Below are 22060 nucleotides of genomic sequence, written 5' to 3'. Positions count from 1 at the left end.
TTGCTTTTGTAGAGCATTCTGCCTGATTTTCATGATGGATTTTGATCTCTAAGCTTTTGGTTCCTATTATTATGTTGACTGAAACACACAAAATTTCACAATATTTACTGGTAAATCATTTGGTTTCTTGAGGCAAATAAAAGCCACCATCTTCACTCTTGAAAACAAAGATTTTCCTTTATCTTTTCTTTGTTACAGTATGATTCTTGACCTATTGCTCTGTGCAATTATCTTATCAACCACAATTGGAGTTAGTAATAGCTTTAGATTATTGATGGAATGTTTACATACCGTTAATCTTCTTGGAGCAAAGTAATGCCTGGGCTATAGTAAAGTACTGATGAAAGTATGACCATTAATATTTTTCTATAAAAAAAATGTTCATCTTGGCCAAAATCACAGTAACAAAATAACTCCAGGAGATGAGTATGGCGTTACAGAAGAAGGACCGGAAGAACAAATATGTAATCCTTTGTTCCTAAAAGTCTTTAATATTTATTTTATTAGGTTTTTCCCAAGTAGGGAATATTACATCTCTAAGGAACTCCACTGAACAATTTCCAGGTTTTGCTATTGAGATTTCTGCTTATAAAACTTCTGAAAAAACAAATATGCAGATTGGCTCATGTCTGGTAGGATTTGGGGGGCAGAGAGAGAGAGTCAAGCCGCAAGTCAATTTCTGAGAGAGACTAGAGAGTAAGGTGCCGTAAGGGAGGACATATACCTACTTGATTTTTTTAATACAGTCCATAATCATTGGATTAATGTTAGAACTTATTTATTTCTCAACATAGAAGAGGCTAACAACACAGCTTTGCTATTCAATATAAGTTTGATTAATTCACTTGGGTATTGAAACCAAAAATTTAGCTAACACACAAATTCATTAATTGATATAATTTCTTTTCTTCAATGCAATACCTTATGCCATCAACTTACACAACCATTTTACCTTGAGTTACAAGATAATGCCCCACAATATCCAACACTAACCATGCATGAAAAAAAAATGCTAGTCAATTAGAGTGCATGAAGATTTTGAAAACCATTAAGCTCAATCACCCGGGTGCCAACAACATTAGGTACATCTAAAATGAGAATAGATTTACTAGCTTAAAAGGCAGAATGTTCAACACCTTCATAGTCAATTCCAATGGCAAGGGGAAAGCTTGCAGCATTATCAAAACTTAAATTTCTTGGATACATTCATAGCACAATAACATATGAAAACAAAACTATATATGTCTAACTTTTTCTATTCACCTGAGAATGAATTATATCTACTAAAAAGCCATAGTAACACATCTTTACAATATTTCACAATATAATACATTGGATTACAGAAGTGTTTGTTATGCCTCGAGGATCTACCTTGCATGCAATCATGACTAGAGTTTTATAGAATTGTGCATTTATGTCTTAGGAGATATTTATACAAGTTGTTAGGAAACTTCAAGTGCTTGGCATTCAAGCCTAAAAATACCCCATTGCACTTGCCATTTTGCACAACCACACCACACACGCAAACTCACCAGCACACACACAAGCTCTCTAACTCTTGTACAAAGCTCTCTTGTAATTTCTCTTTAGTGAGTAATAAAATTACATTCAGCCATATTGTTCTTACTTCTCTCTAACATTTTCGTGAGCATCCTTACTTCGTTAGTTTGAGAAGTGTTCTAAGCTTACTTAGCGACTTGCGTTCTAGAAGTCGTCTAAATGTCGTACAAGTTTGCTGCACAAAACACTCATCCCATAACAGACTGCTAATGAAAATAGCTAGGGTGAGGTGTTTGGTTCAACAAGTCCAAGATAATTTTCTTTTTTTTTTTCTCTTTTAACTTATCATTCACCTCAATTTAGACGGTCATTCTTGGTTAATCATAATTTTATTATTATTATTATTATTATTATTTAAGTGTTAGTCACATTTTTTTATATAGTTTTCATTTACTTAACTCATACTCCTATTTTCCACAAAAAAGAATTATAGGGTAACTTAACTGTAAATTCATGCGAGGCTAGTTTCGGGATTAAAATTGATATTTCCTCTTTCCCGCCGCCCCCCACCCACCAAGTACGCAATGCATTACCTAATCACTTAAATCCACTTCCAAATATTTTCGTCGATATTTCGAAAATTTCAAATCAATCTTACCCCAACCCGTACTTGCACGCTTCCAGCGACTTGTTTTCAATCATTACTTGCTTGCACTCATTCCCTGTTTGTTTACATGCGTGACTTGTTAAATAACTTCCAATTTAAATGCAATGTTTTGTCAAAAAGTTGATTTCCCGCAGCTTACCGTTACCGGCCCATCGCCTTTTTCTCAGGTTACTCCCCATCGTCTTTGTGTCTCTTCTGCAGCTGTGTGATGAAATCCAACGGTGACTGTGCTAAAAGACAAACAACTGAGGTACACAACGTAGCTGCCCCCAGATATGATTGCTGATTGCTTTTTTCTTGTGCTTGTAATAATTTATTTTTAACGGTGATAATAATCTAGCAAAAAGTTGATGTATTGGCCGACAAGATTGTCATTTTTTCCATTTTTGAAAGTAACCCATTTTAACTTTGTTGCAATTCACAATAGAAGACTGGTACCCTAGTATTTTCACTTTATTGCAATCCAAAATGATAGACTGGTAGTCTAGTAAAGGCCCCCGTGAATCAGAATGTCCTTTGTTTTACTCTAAATTGTTATATATCAGTTAAATAAAGGATTTCTTAAATTATTAAGAGATATATTAATAAAAGTAAGTAAAATATATATTTTAATACAGTATGTTTTATTATTTTATATATTAGAGTGTGTATTTTTTTATCTTTTAAATTATTCTTTAACTCTCTTTATATATATTTATATATTATGGAATCTGTTGAGATTTTAGATATGAATATTTATAATAGAATCTAAAGATATGTTGAACATTAATTTTAAAATACACGCTAAATACATGGAGAAAAATCTACCTTTATTTAAAGAGAATAAGTTTAACAAGAATAAGATTTAAATTCTTTCTAATGAGAAATATATAATATAAAATAAATATTCTAAAATTAAGCTCATTCACTCAACAACAAAAGAGGATATCCCAAATACAAGTGGCAGATACAAAGCTTCTTCTTGAATTTCTTTGATTTTTTTTTTTTTAATGAGTTTTTACCAATTTACCTTCAGCCATTTAGAAAATACTAAACGGAATACAAACGAAAATACAATCCATCTAAGTCAGAAGACCCCCTCATCATACGCATATGTGCCATTCCACATTTCACCTTTCAATTCACACTGTGACCTAAAATTTAAAAATAAAAAAAGAACTGGAAAGTGAAGCCACGAAGTCAACAGCAATTTGTGATACATGACTCGGAACTTGCTACCGAAGCTCATTCATTTTTCATGCTCTTGGAACTCACCAGATATGCAGGCTGCTCTCGTTTCGGTATGTTACTTTTGCTTCCTACATCACTTACAGTTATTATTGCAATTTTTTTATTCTGAGAATGTAAGATTGTGATAAGAGGACAAAGACTTGTATAAGATGTTAATTGGCAAGATCCTACGTTGTTTCGATGATCCGATGTTTATTTATATTGCCATATGCAGCTTTTCAATTTTCTCCGAACTTGTAAGAACTCTCTAAACGGAGCTTTCAGCAGTAATTGAGGATATATAACGAAGAAGGTATGAGATCTTATTGTTTCATAGGCTCTTGGTTTAATGTTTGTTCGACTTTCAATGGCTATACTAGTTTGTTGTATGTTAATTCTAATCATTGGATTAAAAACACTTTTTAGTGCAATTTTTTATTACATTCATTTTCATTAAATTATTTTTTCCATTTATTTGTATTAATTCTTAAGTTATAGATAATTGGTTGACGTCAATCACCTCCAAGTCACTTCTGTTGACCATACTTTAAAAAATTAAAGTAATTAAACGTTGTCGTTCGATCTTGTGATCAAGCCTTGTTGTTTTGCTTATAGCATACAGAGATCAACTTATCAATTGCAGATAAATAGCATGGAAATTTTATCATGTACTGGATCAAAGTTTGCAGAATTATCGGCGGACGCAACCTTAAACCAAGCTCGCTATTTGTTTTGCTTCAACAGCATTATTAAAGAACTTGAGGATAAGGAAACTAATTTGAAGGAGGCACAAGATGGCATCAATAAAGCTCATTCATTTTTCATGCTCTTGGAACTCACCAGATATGTAGGCTGCTCTGGTTTCGGTATGTTACTTTTGCTGCCTACATCACTTACAGTTATTATTTCAATTTTTTACTCTTAAGAATGTAAGATTTTGATAAGAGGACATGGACTTGTACAAGATGTTAATTAGCTAGATCCTGCGTTGTTTCGATGATCTGATGTTTATTTATATTGCTAGATGCAGCTTTTAATTTTCTCCAAACTTGTGCGAACTCTGTAACTGGAGCTTTCAGCAGTAATTGAGGATATATAACGAAGAAGGTATGAGATATTATTTTTTCATAGGCTCTTAATTTGATGTTTGTCTTAGTTCAATGGCTATACTAGCTTGTTTTATTTCAATTTTAATCATTGGATTAAAAATAGACCGACAAAACATATTTGTTGAGAAAGTTTTACTACTCTAGTGGTCTTACTTGGCTCGAATTTGAATTAATCGAGTCCCAATATAATTTTTTAATACTAGATAATTTAATACACCGAAAAAACATACCAACAAAATCGTTCGAGAATTTAAGTTCTAAATTTTTAGTGCAATTTTTTTATTTTCATTAAATTTTTTTGCCATTTGTTTGTATTAATTTAACTTAACGTCAATCACCTCCAAGTTAGTATTGTTGACCATTCTTTAAAAATAAAATCAATCTTTAACCTAACGACAATCACCTCAAGTCAGTACTGTTAACTATACTTTAAAAATAAAACTAATTTTCCTACCCAAGTCCCAACATGAGTCCATTATGCTCTCGTGCCATTTCAAATTGGTCCATTTAAAACGTTTTTTCAATTGTACAACCACAAAAAAAAAAAAAAAATTGAAAGTGGCGCTGTTCATGCCCTTCTATTTTCTTCAAGAAACCCATTTGGCTAATTTTTAAACAAAATTTTAATTAAAAAATTTGATAAATATATGATTACTAATATAACTCTTTTAAATTCGACATATAAGCTTATTTTACAAATTAGCTTCATATAAATTATCCTTTTACAAATTATTCAATTCTAATTGAACATTAAAAAAATACGAACATTAATAAAAAAATCAATATTTTATATTTGTTTCCAATTAAAACCTAATTAATATTCTTTATGTTTCATTTGTTGCGTGATAGATTCATTTGAATTTTAATTTACAACAGATAAAATTACCATCTTACAATTGAAAAGTCATGTTCAATAGGTATAAAAGTAATGACAATAGACGTTTTAGGTTAAATTTTAAAAATACAAAGGGTCCGCTTAAGTTATAGTTAATAATTTAACTTACAGCTACCCTGTGAATTTCATTCAGCTCCCTATATTCTATATTATTTATAATTTATTGATAAGTATTATAAAACTTTCTGAATTGTAAAATTTCATTCAATTCCTTATATTTTGTTTTATTTCATTAAAAGTCCTAGAGTTTCAATTCATCCCTTATAATTTTAAATTCCCAAAATAACCTTCATTTAATTAAAAAATATAATTATTATTAAATAAATTATAATTATATTTATATTTATAATTATAATAATTATAAATATAATTTTTTTGTTAAATTGTTAATGATAATAATTAACAATAATTATTATTAATAATTAATTTTTGAATAATAATAATAATAACAATAAAAATAATTAAAATAAAAGATAATAATTATGACATAAATAATTAAGATTTTTATAGTAATTTGTTACAATTTAACTCACTCTAATTTTTATGCTAAGACAAAGTAAACACATAAATTGTAATACAGCTAATTCTAATTACGATTTCTGCAGTTCAAGTAAATAAATTATTATGATCCCAATTTCTCATTTTGATTCTAACTCATTATGTTTCCAGCTAATTTCAATTCCTTTTTAGTCAATGCAATATAAAATTCATAATACTTATGAATAAATTATAAATATTATAGAGTGGTCTAATTGATTATAGAGTAGTTTATAATTTTATAGTGCGTTCACTAAATAGGAATCGAAATTAGTTACAAACATAATGAGTTAGAATCGGAATAGATAGAATCGAAATGAGGAATTGGAATCATAATAATTTTACTTACTTAAACTGTAGGAATCGTAATTAGAATGAGTTGTATTACTATTTATGTGTTTACTTTGTCTTAGAACAAAAATCAAAGTGAGTTAAATTGTAACAAATTACTATAAAATCCTTAATCCATTTTTGTCATAATTATTATTTTGTATTTTAATTATTGTTATTGTTATTATTATTCAAAATTTAATTATTAATAATAATTATCGTTAATTATTATCATTAAAAAATTATTATTAATTGTTGTTAATAGATTAATTAATTATAATACTTTTTATTCTGGTTAATAATAATAATCTATTTAAAAATTATATTTATATTTATAATTATAATAAAATAATTATTGTAATTATAATTATAATTATAATAAAATAATTATTGTAATTATAATTATAATTATAATTATAATTCATTTAATAATTACTATATTTTTTAATTAAATGGAGCTTGTTTTGGGAATTTAAAATTATAGAGGGCGCTTCTCAAAAAAAAATTATAGGGGGCGAATTGGTACTCTAAAAGTTTCAATGAAATAAAACAGAGTGCATGAGGCTAAACAAAATTTTATAATCTAAAAAAGTTTATAATACTTATAACTAAATTGTAAATAATATAAAGTATAGGGAGCTGAACAAAATTTATAGGGCAACTGTAACTTGCACTAACTGTAACTTAGGCGGACCCAAATACAAATACTATAACTGGTAATAGGTCCAAACGTTAGAGAATAAAAAAAAATTAGCGCAATCTTCACCATACCAAGTAAGGTGTCATTTATATCTATTGAATAATAAGATAGGGTAATAAATAGTTTAACAAATAATTAAATTAATTATTCAATATGTGAGTTTAATGAACATTTGAAGGAAAAGGAAATTAAGATATTATTTGGAATTATGGTTTTATTTTATTAGAATATTTATTAAAAGTAAAACAAAAAAAAGGTAATTGTTATTATGGGTGGGCTTGCATAGGATGTTGAACTCCTCTGATCTCTAATACTCTTTTTAATTGTTATTATGGGTGGCTTTTCAGTTATTCATCACTTTTATCATATTCCCCACGCAACTGCCTATCTTCACTCGCAATGCACCGCAAACTCTTAAGTTTATCCAGATTCTATTAAATTTGTTTTTTGATATTTTTATTTAAAAATTTCTAAAATAATCTAATTTCAATATAATCCATCATATATCACGTTTACCTTATTTCTTCTCTTCTGCTTTGCATTCTGCACATATTGATCAAAGCTGACGTTAATAAGCCCAAAAAAAAAAATTAAGTAATTAAACGTTTTCGTTCGATCTTGATCAAGCCTCGTTGTTTTGCTTATAGCATGCTGAGATCAATTTTATTAAATGCAGATAAATAGCATGGAAATTTTATCAGGTGTTGCATCAAAGCTTGGAGAATTATTGGCGGACACAACCATAAACCAAGCTCGCTATCTGCTCTGTTTCAACAGCATAGTTAAAGACCTTGAGGTTAAAGAAACTAATTTGAAGGAGGCACAAGATGGCATCAATAAAGCAATCGAAGAAGAACGACAAAAACATCGCGCCATAGTAGTCGAGAAAGATGTAGAGAAGTGGCTGGCGGATGTAGTCAAAGAAATGGCCAATGTTCAAAATTTGAAAGCAAAGATAGATGAAAACAAAAGTTGTCTTAATGGATGGTGTCCTAATTGGTGTTGCCTATATTGGCTGGGTAGAAAAGCATCAAAGGAGACTCGCAAGTTGTCCGATCTACAAAAGAAATGCGGCAAATTCAGCACAGTTGCCCGTCCTAAACCTCTACCATCAAACAAAGAATTGCCCGCACCAAGACATTTTACGTCTTTCGAGACTACAGAACTGGCTTGCAAGCAGATCATTGAATCACTGAAAAGAGAAAGCACAAAAATGGTGGGATTGCATGGTCTTGGTGGTGTAGGAAAGACGACCTTGGCAAAATTTGCGGGCAATCAACTTCGGCAACAAAAGATTTTCGATGACGTAGGGATAGCCACTATATCTCGGGATCCAAATATAATAAATGTTCAAAGTGAGCTGGTAAAGTCGTTAGGTTGGACATTAACGGAGAAAGATGAAAATGATAGAGCAGACCGATTGCGCTTGATGTTCTCTGAGAGTAAAAGCCGCAAGATACTCATAATCCTCGATGATGTCTGGAAAGAGCTCGACTTGGAGACAGTAGGTATTCCCATTGGTGATAGAGACAATTGTTGTAAAATCATTCTAACCACTCGCCTCCAGCCAGTTTGTGATAGCATGGGTTGTGACACGCGGATTCAACTAGGTGTTCTAAAGCAAGAAGAAGGATTGGCTTTACTAAGAAAGCATGCTGTCATTGATGTTGCTGATTCAACCTTGATTGATGTTTCAAAACGAGTTGCTGGTGAATGTAAGGGGCTGCCTTTAGCTATTAAAGCTGTTGGAAGTGCACTAAGAGGTAAAGGATTTGGTGAATGGAAAGTGGCTCTACATAAACTAAAAAATGCAAAACTTAATACAATAGAAGGTATTGGCAAGGAGGACCAAGACGTTTACCATTGCCTCAAATTTAGTTACGATTATTTGAATGGTGAGGATTCCAGGTCATGCTTCTTGTTGTGTTCGCTGTTTCCAGAAGATTATGAGATAGATTTAGAGGATTTGGTTGGATATGCAGTGGCGTTGGATTGGTATCAAGCTGAGTCAATCGAAGATGCTAGGAGCCTAGTGAGTGGAACGATTAATGAGCTCAAAGCGTCTTCACTGCTGTTAGACGCTGGTAATGACAGATTTGTAAAAATGCATGACATTGTACGTGACGTAGCCTTATGGATAGGCTCAATGGAGAAAAAATATTTAACTAGTAAGGTTGGCATTGGATTGGCGGAACAGGCAGTGGAACAATACAGAGGAATCTCTTTGATGGGAAATGAAAAAGAAGAGCTTCCAAGTGGTTTGGTATGCCCTAACCTTCATATTTTGCGACTGGAGACTACTGAATATGACTATCAATTGCATGTTCCAGAACATTTTTTCGAAGGGATGCTAGCATTGAAAGTTGTTACTATAATAGGAGGAGTCATTTCACTTAAATCGCTTCAATTCCTCACCAACCTCGAAGTTCTGCAGTTGATTCGATGTAACGTGAGTGACGCGTCTTTCCTTGGAAAGTTGAAGAGACTTCAAATTCTTTGTGTCAAGGGGTCGCCCATTGAAATTCCTGAAGAATTTGAAGATCAACTTAGTAGATTGAAACTTCTTATATTCATTGATTCTGGTTCTACTTCTCCTATTACGATAAAAAAATTTCCTCAATTAGAAGAATTTTATGGTTGGATAAAAGATTGGGAGGTTGAGAGGATGAGTGCAGAAGAAAGTTACGCTAGGGCGGCTGAGTTGAACTCCCAACCCGACGGTGATGAAATCCAAGATGACGATGGAAAGACTTTACGCACTGACAAAAAAATTTCACGTCTTCCAGAAGACTTTACATTCCCGAAATTGCAAATGTACTTCGTCAGTAACTGGAACAAACTTAAAGTTGGAATGGAAAAAGGTGAAATTTTTGGACAGAGAAGGTGCTTAATGATTAGTAATTGTGAAGCGACCTCGCTCGGTATTTTTTCAGCATTGTATCAAGAACTGGAAATTCTTTATTTAAGTGGGATTGTAGGTTGTCAATATATTTTGCCAAGCATAGATGAAAGGGGCTTAAATGAGTTGAGTTGTCTTTTTGTCAACAACTGCAAAGAATTAGAATGCATAATGGATGCCTCTGAGTTGCCGCATAGAAAGAGTGGGAATCCTGTGATGCTCTCAAGATTAGCAGAGTTATCTATGTGGGAATTGCCAGAACTGAAGTGGATATGGAAGGCGCCCGCCCAACATGTGATCAGCCTCCAAACTCTTACAGAATTGAATGTGCATAGGTGCAACAAGTTGACATATATCTTCACGTTGTCACAAGCTCGAAGTTTGGAGCAGCTTAAAAGTCTCTATGTAAGGGAATGCGAGAGACTGGAATGTATTGTCAAAGCAAAGTTTGATCACAATGAAGGGGAAATAAGTGTCCGAGATGGAAATACGATGCTCGCCCTCCCTTTATTGAGAAAATTAACACTTGATGATCTCCCACAACTCATGAGCTTCTGTTCAGAAAATTATTGTTCAATTTGGACATCATTGGAAGAGTCACACCTTAGGCACTGTCCCAACTTGACCGTCAATAGTACTGAACTTGAAGCCAATTTGCAGTATCTTGAAGAGGTATGTTTGTTTGTGTTTACGTTATTTCTTTTCCTTTAATTTTACTCAAAATGATAGTTTAACAATAAAATCAGCCATTAATTATTTGGTCGTATGGAGATGATGATGATAGTGGATGTGGTGATGATAATAATAATGCTCAAATATCTTAGGGAAATTCTTTTATTTTAGGGCCTACAATCATTCTTCAAATGAAAGTCATATCTCATTTTGGTATAGAAAGAATTGATGCAAACACTTTTGAAGTGTATATAATATAACTCAAATTCAATTAATTAGCTGATCAAGCCATAGAAATTAATAGAATACTAATTTTTCTTAAACAATCTAATGTCACCTTTATATCACTTCACATGATCTCTTCTAACTAATTTCATTTAAAAAAATTCCATTACTTTTTAATTATTTTATTAGTTTACATATGTATTATTACATTTTTGTATTGATTTTGTTTTCTGTTTTTGTTTTTGCGGTGCTCATCACTTATCATGTGATAATCCTAGCTGCTAATAGATTTTAATAACATCAAGTTATTTATTTATTTGTCTCAGAACTTAAAAATTCTAAATGTGGAAAATTGTTCCCATTTGAGTGACATGATTCTAGCACTGTTGAAGCACAGCTTAAAAAATTTGGAATATTTGGGTATTACCCAACTTGGAGTACAAGTGGTATTTCAATTGGAAGCTATTATCACTGAGGGACAAGAAAACAAATTATTCCCATGTTTGAAGACATTGTACTTGCACGATCTTCGAGAACTGCAAGTATTATATCATGAAGGACCCACGCATAATTTTAGCCCGCAAAATCTTACAGAATTAACTGTAGGGGGGTGCACTATGCTGAAACGTCTCCTCTCATCAACACTTGCTCGAAATCTATTACAATTGGAGGCATTGGTTATTTGGAATTGCTTGGAATTAGAGCAAATCATTGATAAGGATGAGGATGAGGATCATCTCCTACCTGTATGTTTCCCAAAACTCAACTATATCTCTATCAGTCATTGCCCCAAACTAAAGCATCTATTTCATATCAGCGTAGCTCCAAGTCTTGAAAAACTGAAGTACCTATGCATAACAGCTAATGATGAATTAGAAGAACTATTCTGGCATAAAGATGGAGCAGATGTCATGAATTATAACGAAATTGTTATGAATGAACTTCGGGACTTGAAACTGAGAGGTTTACCAAACCTCACCAACTTTTGGCCTGCGGGTTATCAAATCCCATTTCCATCTGCATCCTATGAAGATGTTCGTAATTGTCCCAAGCTTCGTGCAAATTCAGAAGGAGACAGATGATTCCGAGAATTCTGGAGCAGAGGTAAGCTCTTGAGAACTTTAATTAATTGACTCCATATATAATTGGTTCATGTTTTCATTTGTGATAGCTGATTGATTCATCCTCAAATCAAGAGACCCTCTTTACATAAAAATACATATTGACATTAATTTCACAGATGAGCCACAGAATTCTACCAAAATTTTCTTTCTAATACTTTTTTTTAATGTTTTCTTTTCTTCTTGTTATAATATTCTCTGTTTGCATTTTTTATTTTACTCAACATTCATGGTTAATGCCCAAGATGCTAACAAGCTTTGTTCTGTACTTGTTTTCCAGGTGGATGATATTATTGCGGGCTTAAATTGTGAAGACTAAAGTTTCAAGGCTTTGTTGTATGTATCCCAAGGTTTGTTCAACTTCAAAATTTTACATGTTCCTTTTGCGTTCGTTGTTTCTTCAATTGTTAGACCTTTGGCAAATTTGGTGGCTAAATTAATGGCCTTTTCGATGGGCACTAATTGGGCCAATTTAGTTGTAGCACGCATTTTGTATTGAGGAACATGAAAATGTTCTAGCTTTCTAGACGGCAAGAAAGTGTGTAATGTTGTGACAGCAATAATTTTTACTTTTTATGTGATAGTATTGGATATTTTTGGATTTTGTGAAGTGAGATTTTATAAACTTATAAATGGGTTCATTATAAATATGTGTTTCTCATTTTCTGGTACCCGTATTTTTTGTTAGCCACCCGTTCTCATTGGCTTGTGGAATGTGCATTTGAAAGAGCATTTTGTGAAATGATTTTACTCAATTATGCTTTGGATTTATTTATGATGCTGTATGAATTTTTACAGCATTGATAGTAGGATTAACGTGGATCATTAGATTTAAGTGTCTTAATCTCAATTGTTCATTTAATATAATGGATAATTAAATAATTAATTAAAAGGTAGCATGTAACTTACAAATTGCTGGTAAATTTTTTTAATTTTAAATTAATATTAATTTGAAAAAAAAACCACACACACCCCATGGTTTGCTTAAATAGTTATATGGATCTACTTAGTTTCATAAATAGTAACACAAACCCCTTAACTTTCATAAATGACTATTATACCTTTGTTGAATAATAACTTAAGCTACTGATTCTCTGTAATTTTTTTTTTTAATTTATTTTGGCTTTCGCTGAAGCACTAGGCACTAGCTAATAAGTGATTTGAATTCTTGTTTGCATAGATGGAGTGAAGGGTAAGTGTTGACGACACGAGTACTTGGGTAATCTACGTTGGCGAATGGTTATAGACAGGTGGTTGCATGCAAAACGCAAGATTTGGCTGGTGATGATTTATGTGCAGGGTAGCTGCCATATGCAATATGTGAACGTATAATTTCATGGGAAAAGTTTGGTGAATGTATGAATTTGGAGAACCACCGTACTCTGTAACATCAAGTTCTAAATGCACAAACTACGGCCAGGGCGCTGTTTCAGAAATTTCCCAGGCCCCCTGAAGATCATCACCATTTTCTTGATCAAAACATTCAAGGACACCATTTGATAAGCAATTAAATGATCGATGATATGCTATGAATTGTATGCTGCAGCATCGATATATATCCCTCTCCCTCCAGATGTTGTCAATTACGTTCAAGTTCTGTATATATGTATGTTGAATGTGCTGCTAGCTGGCTACTAATTTCTTTTCTTCTCTGTAATATATATGTTGTGTCAGTGTGTTTGCTTCAGTGCTTGTGCCCATGTTGGGAGTTGGGAGGGACTGCATTATGAATAAACTTGTGTGTTTTCTACATTAATATTTTTCTTCTCCTTCTTCTTCTACACTAATGAATGGCTTCGTGTCAAAGGGCGCCAATGATGAATTAATATGTATATATTAACTAATAGGCAAGAACGAATCTCACCTCTTTTTTAAGTACACTTGTGTAGTCTTGAGAGAAAGTATTTGATTGGTTAGACAAGAGGATACGCGAACTTTAATTAATTGATTTTTTAATGATTTTAATAAATAAAATTATTGTTACAATCCAGCTTACCAAAGGTATCCTAAATGCCCTTTCTTGCAGGTTTATAACAAAAATTTGAACGAAGTAAAGCTTCCAACACTCCTTTTAAAGTCTTAAGAAATCCCACTTTTTAATAAAATTGTAAAAAAGGACATAAAATTACAATAGAATTTTAATTAAATTTTGTAAACCTACTTTTCCATAATTAATTTATTGTTATTATAATTTCTTTCTTCGTTGTTTAAAAATTATTTTGATTTTATTAGTAAAATTAACTATATCTCATATTCGGATTAGAAAATAGTAAGGTTGCATGAGTTGTAAAGACATGTTAGTTTAATTAAATTCATATTTATCGTTTATATAATTTTCAGTACAATAAAATTACGATTACACTTCCTGGGCTCGTAACAGCCCAGGCCTGGCTATCAACAGGACGCCCGGGCTTAGCCACACGTCCGGCCCATTTGTTATTAATGCTAGAATGGGAACCCGTATGAAAGAACATACAAACAGAAGTCGAAACTTGTAATTTTGTTACGAATTAGAGAGTGAAATAATATTTCATTCATCAAAGAAAAAGAGCCATACGAGTCGGAATCGAATGAATATATTTGTCGATTTTTCAATTTGCTGGCTCTTTCTTGTTTCTTTATCTGCCACCCACAAGAAAGGAAAGCATCATATTTTATCTTCTTTTTGTCCATTTTTGTAATTTCCTTTCTAATCAATATTTTCATTGTTTTGTTTCGTTCTATATATGATGGGACGGAATTTTTATGAATTGTTATTGAAAGATCATTTATTTTGTGATCTGGGTTTTTGAGTAATAATAATAGGTTGCTCTGGTTTCGGCTTTTCGCTCGGTCTCGTTTATGGGAACACTAAGCTCAAGTACCTCAAGGTACAATCATGCTTTGCTTCAACCTTTGTTCTTAATTTGTGCTTTATTTGTTTCTAACTGAAAATGATAGGGATTTAACAGCCTTTTTTTTTTCCTTTTTTTTTTTTAGTATTTGGTTTAGATAACAAATTTATTCTGGTTTCTTGCTGTGTATTTAGCTAATGTTAATAATTTGATTAGAATTCATAGTGCTTTATTTTAATTATTTTTCGTTTTCACCAAACGGGGCTAACAGCTTCATGGTGCTGCCCAAACTCACATCATTAACGAATGGTTCTAGTATTAGCTTATACTATCCAGAAATATTTTTTTGCTTCCAAAAATGCGGGATACTGAATCTCTTTTAGAGAACATGTTTTGGTGCAGCTTATAGAATTATTCGTAATTTTGTGTAAAATTTGAAATTAATAAACAGTAGTTTTCTTGTTCTTGTAAGTTTTATATCTTTACTTTAAAGTTAGTCCATGCTGTTGAAAATAGTAGCCATGGCAGCCATGATCTTACCCAGTCAACTGATGACCTCAATGCTACAGTGGCATGCCACTTGAGCTACTCACAATTACAGTCAGCTGATGAAAGAAATGAGAGGAATTCAATGAGGTGGCAAAACAGTTACACAGAGGAATATCAGCACATGGGATGATTGGATGAAGATTCTAGAAGCTCTATATTATTGGGCAATGATTTAGTGATTGTTTTTGTTTTATCTGAATTTGTTATCTTTTAGCTAGCTGTCATTTTATTTTCTTATGTATATATACGTTGGCCTGTAAGTAATGAAATCAATTCAAGTTTTATTTTCAGAAAACGAAAGCTCTCTGGTTTTACTCTGCTCTGCTTGCTAAGAAAAAGCAATTCTCCAAGAATTTTAAGTTGGTATCAGAGCCATCTTTAAAGTTATGGCAAGCAGTAGCAGCACACAAGCAAATGTGAATCAAAATGATCAGATGGACAACTTGAATCAAAATGAAAATCAAAACACTGAACGAAGTTCAAGTCACAACACACCCTCACCCATTCAACACATCACTAGCAGCACATATGTATTCACAACCCCTATTAAGCTCAATCAAAACAATTTCATGCTTTGGAGATCACAAGTGACTTCCAGCATTAGAGCAAACGAGCTTGAGGATTTCATAGATGGCAGTCATATCTGCCCTCCTAGAGTCTTCATAAACCTTGGACAAGACCAAACAATAGTTACCACACCCAACCCAGAATACCAAGTCTGGAAGAAACAAGACCACATTCTTCTGAGTTGGTTATTATCTTCACTGATTGAGGAAGTTTTAGGCACTGTGGTGGATTGTTCCACTTCTCTTGAGGTGTGGACAACTCTTTCCAATCAGTTTGGTGCAAGAACTAGAGCTAGAATCTTACACCTCAGAACACAAATCTAGACCACCAAAAAGGGCTCATTAACTATTCATGAGTATTACTCTAGAATGAAGTCCATATTGAATGCTCTTAGGGCTGCAGGGAGTAACATGAGTGATGATGACTTTATCATGTGTGTATTTGCTGGTTTAGGATCAGAATATGACCCAGTTATAGCTAGCATAAACTCAATGCAAGAAAGTCTCTCACATTCTGAAGTCTATGGCATGCTTCTCAGCCAAGAAAACAGAACTGAACATAACTTAAGCTCAGGGACTATAGAGGCAAACTATGCACAAGCAAGAAATGGAAGAAGGAATTGGAATAACCACAACAGGGCTGGAAACCAACACCAGCCTGGAATAATTTTCAGAACCCCTGGAAATGGATCTGGTCAGGGAAATCAAAACTCTCAGGACAAAGGGAAAGGTAAAGCTATAAGTGATGAGGATGGTTCAAATCCAAAGGGGCCTTGTCAAATTTGCTGGAAAATGTGACACATAGCTGCTGATTGCTGGCACAGATTCAAAAAGAATTATGTGCCACAACCAAGCCAAAGGAGAGAACCAAGAGGTGCATATGTGGCTGCAACTGATGGCCAAAGCAGTAGAGCCTGGTACCTGGACAGTGGTGCCACAAACCATGTGACAAATGCTCTTGGTAACATAAACATCAACTCTGAGTATCAAGGTAATGAAAAATTAACTGTTGGAAATGGTGAAAAACTCCTGATCTCTCATGTTGGTAATTCTATGATTTCCACTTCAAATCCACATAAACACATTGCCTTGAATGACATATTATTTGTGCCAAGCATCACTAAAAATCTCATTAGCATTTTCAGATTATTACATGACAATGATATTGACATTGAATTTCAAAAATCTGTGTGCTTTATCAAGGACAAGAGGCAAGGGAAAATTCTGGTGAAATGAATGGCTAGAGAAGGGCTTTATGAGTTGTTGTGCTTGCCTACTCACCTGAGTGGGAGCAAAACTCCTTATACTGCTGTTTTGTCTTAATCTTTTATGTCTGAGTCAATAAGTTGCATCAGCAATCCAGTGTCTATATTGTCATTTAATCCTAGTAACGTCAAGCTAGCTAATGTTTGTTTTGAGTCTTCTAAAACTGATGAGTCAAGCAATGATGTTTTGAAAGATATTGATCTCTGGCATCTCAGACTAGGGCATCCAAATGAGTCTGCCTTAAAAAGCACTTTGTTGTATTGTAATCAGTTCAAATTAAACAAGAATTCTGTTCCTTCATTTTGTTGTGCATGTTAGTATGGAAAATTGTCTAAGCAAAATTTCAAGAGCACAGAAATTAAAACCAGCAAAGCCCTGGAGCTGATTCATGCTGACCTATGGGGACCAGCACCAATTCCTTCAAATCATGGACACAAATATTACATATCTTTTGTGGATGACATGAAAAGATACACCTGGTTGTTTCCTTTGGCAACAAAATCTCAAGCTCTCAACACATTCATCACCTTCAAAAGCCAAATTGAAAATCAACTGAATCTGAAAATTAAAGCACTACAGACAGACATGGGAGGGGAGTTTAAACCATTCAAACCATTCCTTGACAAAGAGGGCATTATATTGAGACAATCATGTCCTTATTTACATGAACAAAATGGGAAGGTTGAGAGAAAGCACAGACATGTAGTAGAAACTGGACTCACATTGCTGGCACAAGCTAAAATGCCATTAAAATTCTGGCAAGAAGCCTTCAGTTATGCTACCTACATTATCAACAGATTAGCCTCACCTGTTATTGGAAACAAAACCCCATTTGAAATGTTTTACCATCACAAACCAAATTACTCACAAATCAAAGTGTTTGGATGTGAATGCTATCCATTTCTGAGACCATATAACAAGCACAAGTTTGATTTCCATACTGCCAAATGCACACTGCTAGGAATAAGCTTAACTCACAAAGGATATGTTTGCATGCATCACTCAGGTAGAATATATGTCTCTGCAAGTGTCAGGTTCAATGAAAGCTCATTCCCTTTTTCTAATGACCCCAAGTTCAGCAGGGAAGCGTCCACAAGTCAGGATGTCTTCCTTAATCTTTTAGAAAAATTTCAGGTCGTGTCATTCTTCCTTGATACTTCTCAAAACACTCAGTCAGCAGCTGATCAAAGTCACTCTCTTGAAGCTCCTGAAAACACAGAACAATCCCAGAACCTTGACCAAGGTAAGACACAACAGAATTTAAGCAATGATATGATATCAAATAATCAGTTATCCTCACCTCATTCAAATCACCAACCTCAAGCAAATGACCAACCTTCATCCTCTATCATAGCACCCAACACAAAGAAGCTATACCATCACATCTTATGGTAACAAGATCGAAAGCAGGGATCTTTAAACCAAAGTTGTACCAAATCACTACTCAACCACACATAGCATTACCCTCAAACACCTCAGAAGCTTTAAAAGAACCAAGCTGGAAAAGGGCAATGGAAGATGAGTACAATGCCTTAATGAAAAATGAAACATGGACCTTGGTACCAAATGACTCAAGCTACAAGCTGATTGGAAATAAATGGGTGTACAGAGTTAAAGAGAATCCAGATGGAACCATAAACAAATATAAGGCCAGATTAGTGGTGAAGGGGTTCTTGCAAATTCCAAGCATTGATTTCACATAGACTTTCAGCCCAGTTGTCAAGGCTGCAACAATCAGAATCATCCTCACTTTGGCAGTGAACAATGACTGGTTGTTGAGGCAGGTAGATATAAACAATGCTTTCTTGAATGGTGAGCTAACAGAGATGGTTTACATGCCACAGCCTGAAGGTTTTGTGAACAAAAGCAAGCCCAATCACATATGCAGATTAAAGAAAGCACTGTATGGCTTGAGACAAGCCCCCAGGGCATGGTTTGACAAACTGAAGGGTGCCTTGAACTCTTGGGGATTTGAAAATTCTAAGTGTGATACCTCATTGTTCTACAGAAAAACTAAATCTGAGATAGTTATATTGCTTATTTATGTTGATGACATTATTATTATTGGTGATAACAGTGGTAGTATTGAAGAGCTGGTTAGCAACTTAAATAGGACCTTTGCCTTAAAGGATTTGGGAGAGCTAAACTTCTTTCTGGGGATTCAGGTAAACAGAAAACAAAATGCCATTTTGCTGTCTCAAACCAAGTATATTCAAGATTTGCTTGCCAAAACAGAAATGAGTGACTGTAAGGGAATTGAATCACTTTTCAGTACCACAGAAAAGCTGAAGAAAAATGAAGGAGAAAAGTTTCATGATCCCACACTGTATCGAATTGTTATAGGCAACCTGTAGTATGCAACACTCACAAGGCCTGAACTTGCTTACTCAGTGAACAAGCTCAGCCAATACATGTCAGATCCTAGGCAACCTCACTGGATAGCATGCAAAAGAGTATTGAGGTATCTTAAAAACACCATGAACATGTGTCTGAAATTCAAGAAGTCAGAGTATTTCGATCTGGTGGCTTACACAGATGCAGACTGGGCAAATGATTTGGATGACAGGAGGTCCATCAGTGGCTATTGTGTATTTCTGGGTGGAAATCTCATTGCTTGGAGCTCAAGAAAGCAAGGTTTGGTTGTTAGATCTACGGCTGAATCAGAATACAGAGCAATGGCCCTCTGTGCTGCAGAAATTACATGGATTAGCTCCTTACTAAGTGAGCTGAAACTAGAGATACAAAGAACACCAACAATCTTAAGTGATAGCACAAGTGCAGCAGCAACAGCTACCAATCCTGTTTTTCATTCAAAGACTAAACACTTTGAAATAGACCTACATTTTATCAGGGACAAGGTAGCTAGAGGTGAAATGGAAATCAGCTTTGTTGCAGGCAGGGATCAAATAGCTGATGTTCTAACTAAGCCGTTGCCTTATTACAAATTTAGCTGCTTCAGAAGCAAACTCAAGGTGTTTGACAAAGCCTTGTGTTTGAGAGAGGGTGTTGAAAATAGCAGCCATGGTAGCCATGATCTTAGCCAGTCAACTGATGACCTCAATGCTACAGTGGCATGCCACCTGAGCTACTCACAATTACAGTCAGCTGATGAAAGAAATGAATTCAATGAGGTGGCAAAACAGTTACACAGAGGAATATCAGCACATGGGATGATTGGATGAAGATTCTAGAAGCTCTATATTATTGGCCAATAATTTAGTGATTGTTTTTGTTTTATCTAAATTTGTTGTCTTTTAGCTAGCTGTCATTTTGTTTTCTTATGTATATATACGTTGGCCTGTAAGCAATGAAATCAATTCAAGTTTTATTTTCAGAAAACGAAAGCTCTCTGATTTTACTCTGCTCTACTTGCTAAGAAAAAGCAATTCTCCAAGAATTTTAAGTCATGCATTATTAGTTAGCAGATGTGAGGGTTTAATGGGGTTGATATATTTATTTTTCCTGCCTAAGTACAACAAATGGATGATCATTTTCCTTTGAAAATGCTTATCGAATACTTTTTTTTTTCTTTTAACTGTTAGTTGAAGGGAAAGTCTCTCAACATAGTTTAAATTTTTTAATTTTGTTCCACGAGCAGTTCTTCGACTTTTTTTCTCCCAGGAACGACGGGAACAGTGATGCTTCAGAAATTTCATAACTTATGCGAGAGAACAACGTTTACAGGGTTAGAAATCCAGAACCCATTTGTCTCATTGTTTAGATGTTTCCTTTTGAACGTTTATTCGGAAAACCGATCATCATCTGTAGAACCAAAAACTGTCCAACATAATGTGGAATTTTTTGGGATTTAGGCAACAAACCCCCAAATTCAGTTCCCCCATTTGAAGCAGCCATTAAACTGAAAAAAAAAATCAGTATCTTCATTTGGGGTTGTTAAATACATCATGATATATGCTAATTGCCACGCATTTAATTATATGCCTCAAGTTGTAAGAGAGCAAAGAGAAGAGAAAAAATTGTTTAGCCAATTGGAAAACAAGGGTGTAATGAGTCCTGCTCAGCAGAATGTATGTGGTGATTGTGGAAGGATTTTATGATGACGACAAACTTGTTAATTATTTTATGCAAATTCATGAGTGTAAACAACAAAAGAGGTTGAATCAAACAGAATCAGCCAGAGGGAAGAGAGTGCATTTGGTTGGCACGTATTCAATGAAGATGGAGAAATATTAAAGGGCTGCGAGGGCAGTTTTGACTCCAAAAGTGGGTAATGGTTTGACAGATGAGTTGAAAAGAGCGGGCCTTTGGGTCAGGACAGTGTCAGATAAGCTACAGGCTACGGATGTTTTGTTAAGGAATCATACGGTGGATATAATGCACAAAAGGACTGAGTGTTTGGTTGTTGTGTCGAAGTTTTCCAAACTAAATCTTGCAGAATTTTGATTCAAAAACTAGAAAAATATAAAGTATAGTCGTTGATAGGCTAGTGGATAGTATCCTTTGCAGCTCAGGTGTATTTTTTATCTTGAATTATATAGTCCATCTTTCAGTTGAAGATTTCTTGAAGCAGGAGGCACAGTTGAAGGAGTAAATGGTAGTGGCAGTGACCCATGTGGTCATGGTGCATTTTCATTTGATAGAGTTTACCCAAATTATAAGGAGAAAAGTAAAGACATTCACAGGCATGGTTGCTCTTTTTACTCTGTTTTATTTTCTTCAGAGGCAGTGTTAAGTGAGTGGATTTTGTTGCATGCTATTGGATTTGTGCTGCGAGAATAATCATAAGTTGTTACGGACATTTGGATGGTCACAAGTCACAACTTAGCTTCAGTGAAATCCCGTAGCCAATCTTCATCATTATTATTTATTTTTGATATCTTTTCAATTGCTTTGGCGTCATTCCAACAATACAAAATAAATGTAATCAATATTTGGATGTTAGATGGCTTTGTATATTTTGTGAGATTTATTTAACATCATTTTTTTAAAATAGTAATTCAAGAAAAATTCAAAATGTAAA

General features: G+C 33.8%; 1 protein-coding gene, 1 long non-coding RNA gene and 1 pseudogene across 8 annotated transcripts in view; all 3 read left to right on the top strand.

Annotated features, from left to right (window-relative positions):
- Nucleotides 1–3306: 3306 nt before the first annotated feature.
- LOC107178136 (disease resistance protein UNI-like) overlaps nucleotides 3307–22060 on the top strand; it is an 82011-nt gene continuing 63257 nt past the window's right edge. For 2 of the 7 annotated variants that reach the window (XM_052432283.1, XM_052432285.1), the window contains exons 1-6: nucleotides 3307–3447; nucleotides 3612–3689; nucleotides 3992–4242; nucleotides 4407–4483; nucleotides 7624–10518; nucleotides 11070–11847. In XM_052432283.1, the coding sequence (XP_052288243.1) occupies nucleotides 7633–10518; nucleotides 11070–11825 (3642 nt within the window). In that variant the 5' untranslated portion in view covers nucleotides 3307–3447; nucleotides 3612–3689; nucleotides 3992–4242; nucleotides 4407–4483; nucleotides 7624–7632 and the 3' untranslated portion in view covers nucleotides 11826–11847. Of the gene's footprint in view, nucleotides 3448–3611; nucleotides 3690–3991; nucleotides 4243–4400; nucleotides 4484–7623; nucleotides 10519–11069; nucleotides 11848–12144; nucleotides 12529–13044; nucleotides 13771–22060 lie in introns of those variants that run through there. The other 5 variants (XR_008051096.1, XR_008051095.1, XM_052432281.1 and 2 more) reach the window with 5 other exon arrangements.
- On the top strand, nucleotides 14341–15460 carry LOC127899159 (uncharacterized). Its single transcript, XR_008051099.1, has 2 exons — nucleotides 14341–14734; nucleotides 15268–15460. It is a non-coding gene; the product is annotated as an uncharacterized LOC127899159 (long non-coding RNA).
- Nucleotides 20879–21603, top strand: LOC127899157 (uncharacterized; annotated as a pseudogene).

Source organism: Citrus sinensis, chromosome 8 (genome assembly GCF_022201045.2).
Source record: "Citrus sinensis cultivar Valencia sweet orange chromosome 8, DVS_A1.0, whole genome shotgun sequence".
In the NCBI taxonomy this organism is placed as follows: domain Eukaryota; kingdom Viridiplantae; phylum Streptophyta; class Magnoliopsida; order Sapindales; family Rutaceae; genus Citrus; species Citrus sinensis.
Note: the sequence above shows the minus strand (reverse complement) of the source record. Positions and strands in the feature narration are given on the sequence as shown.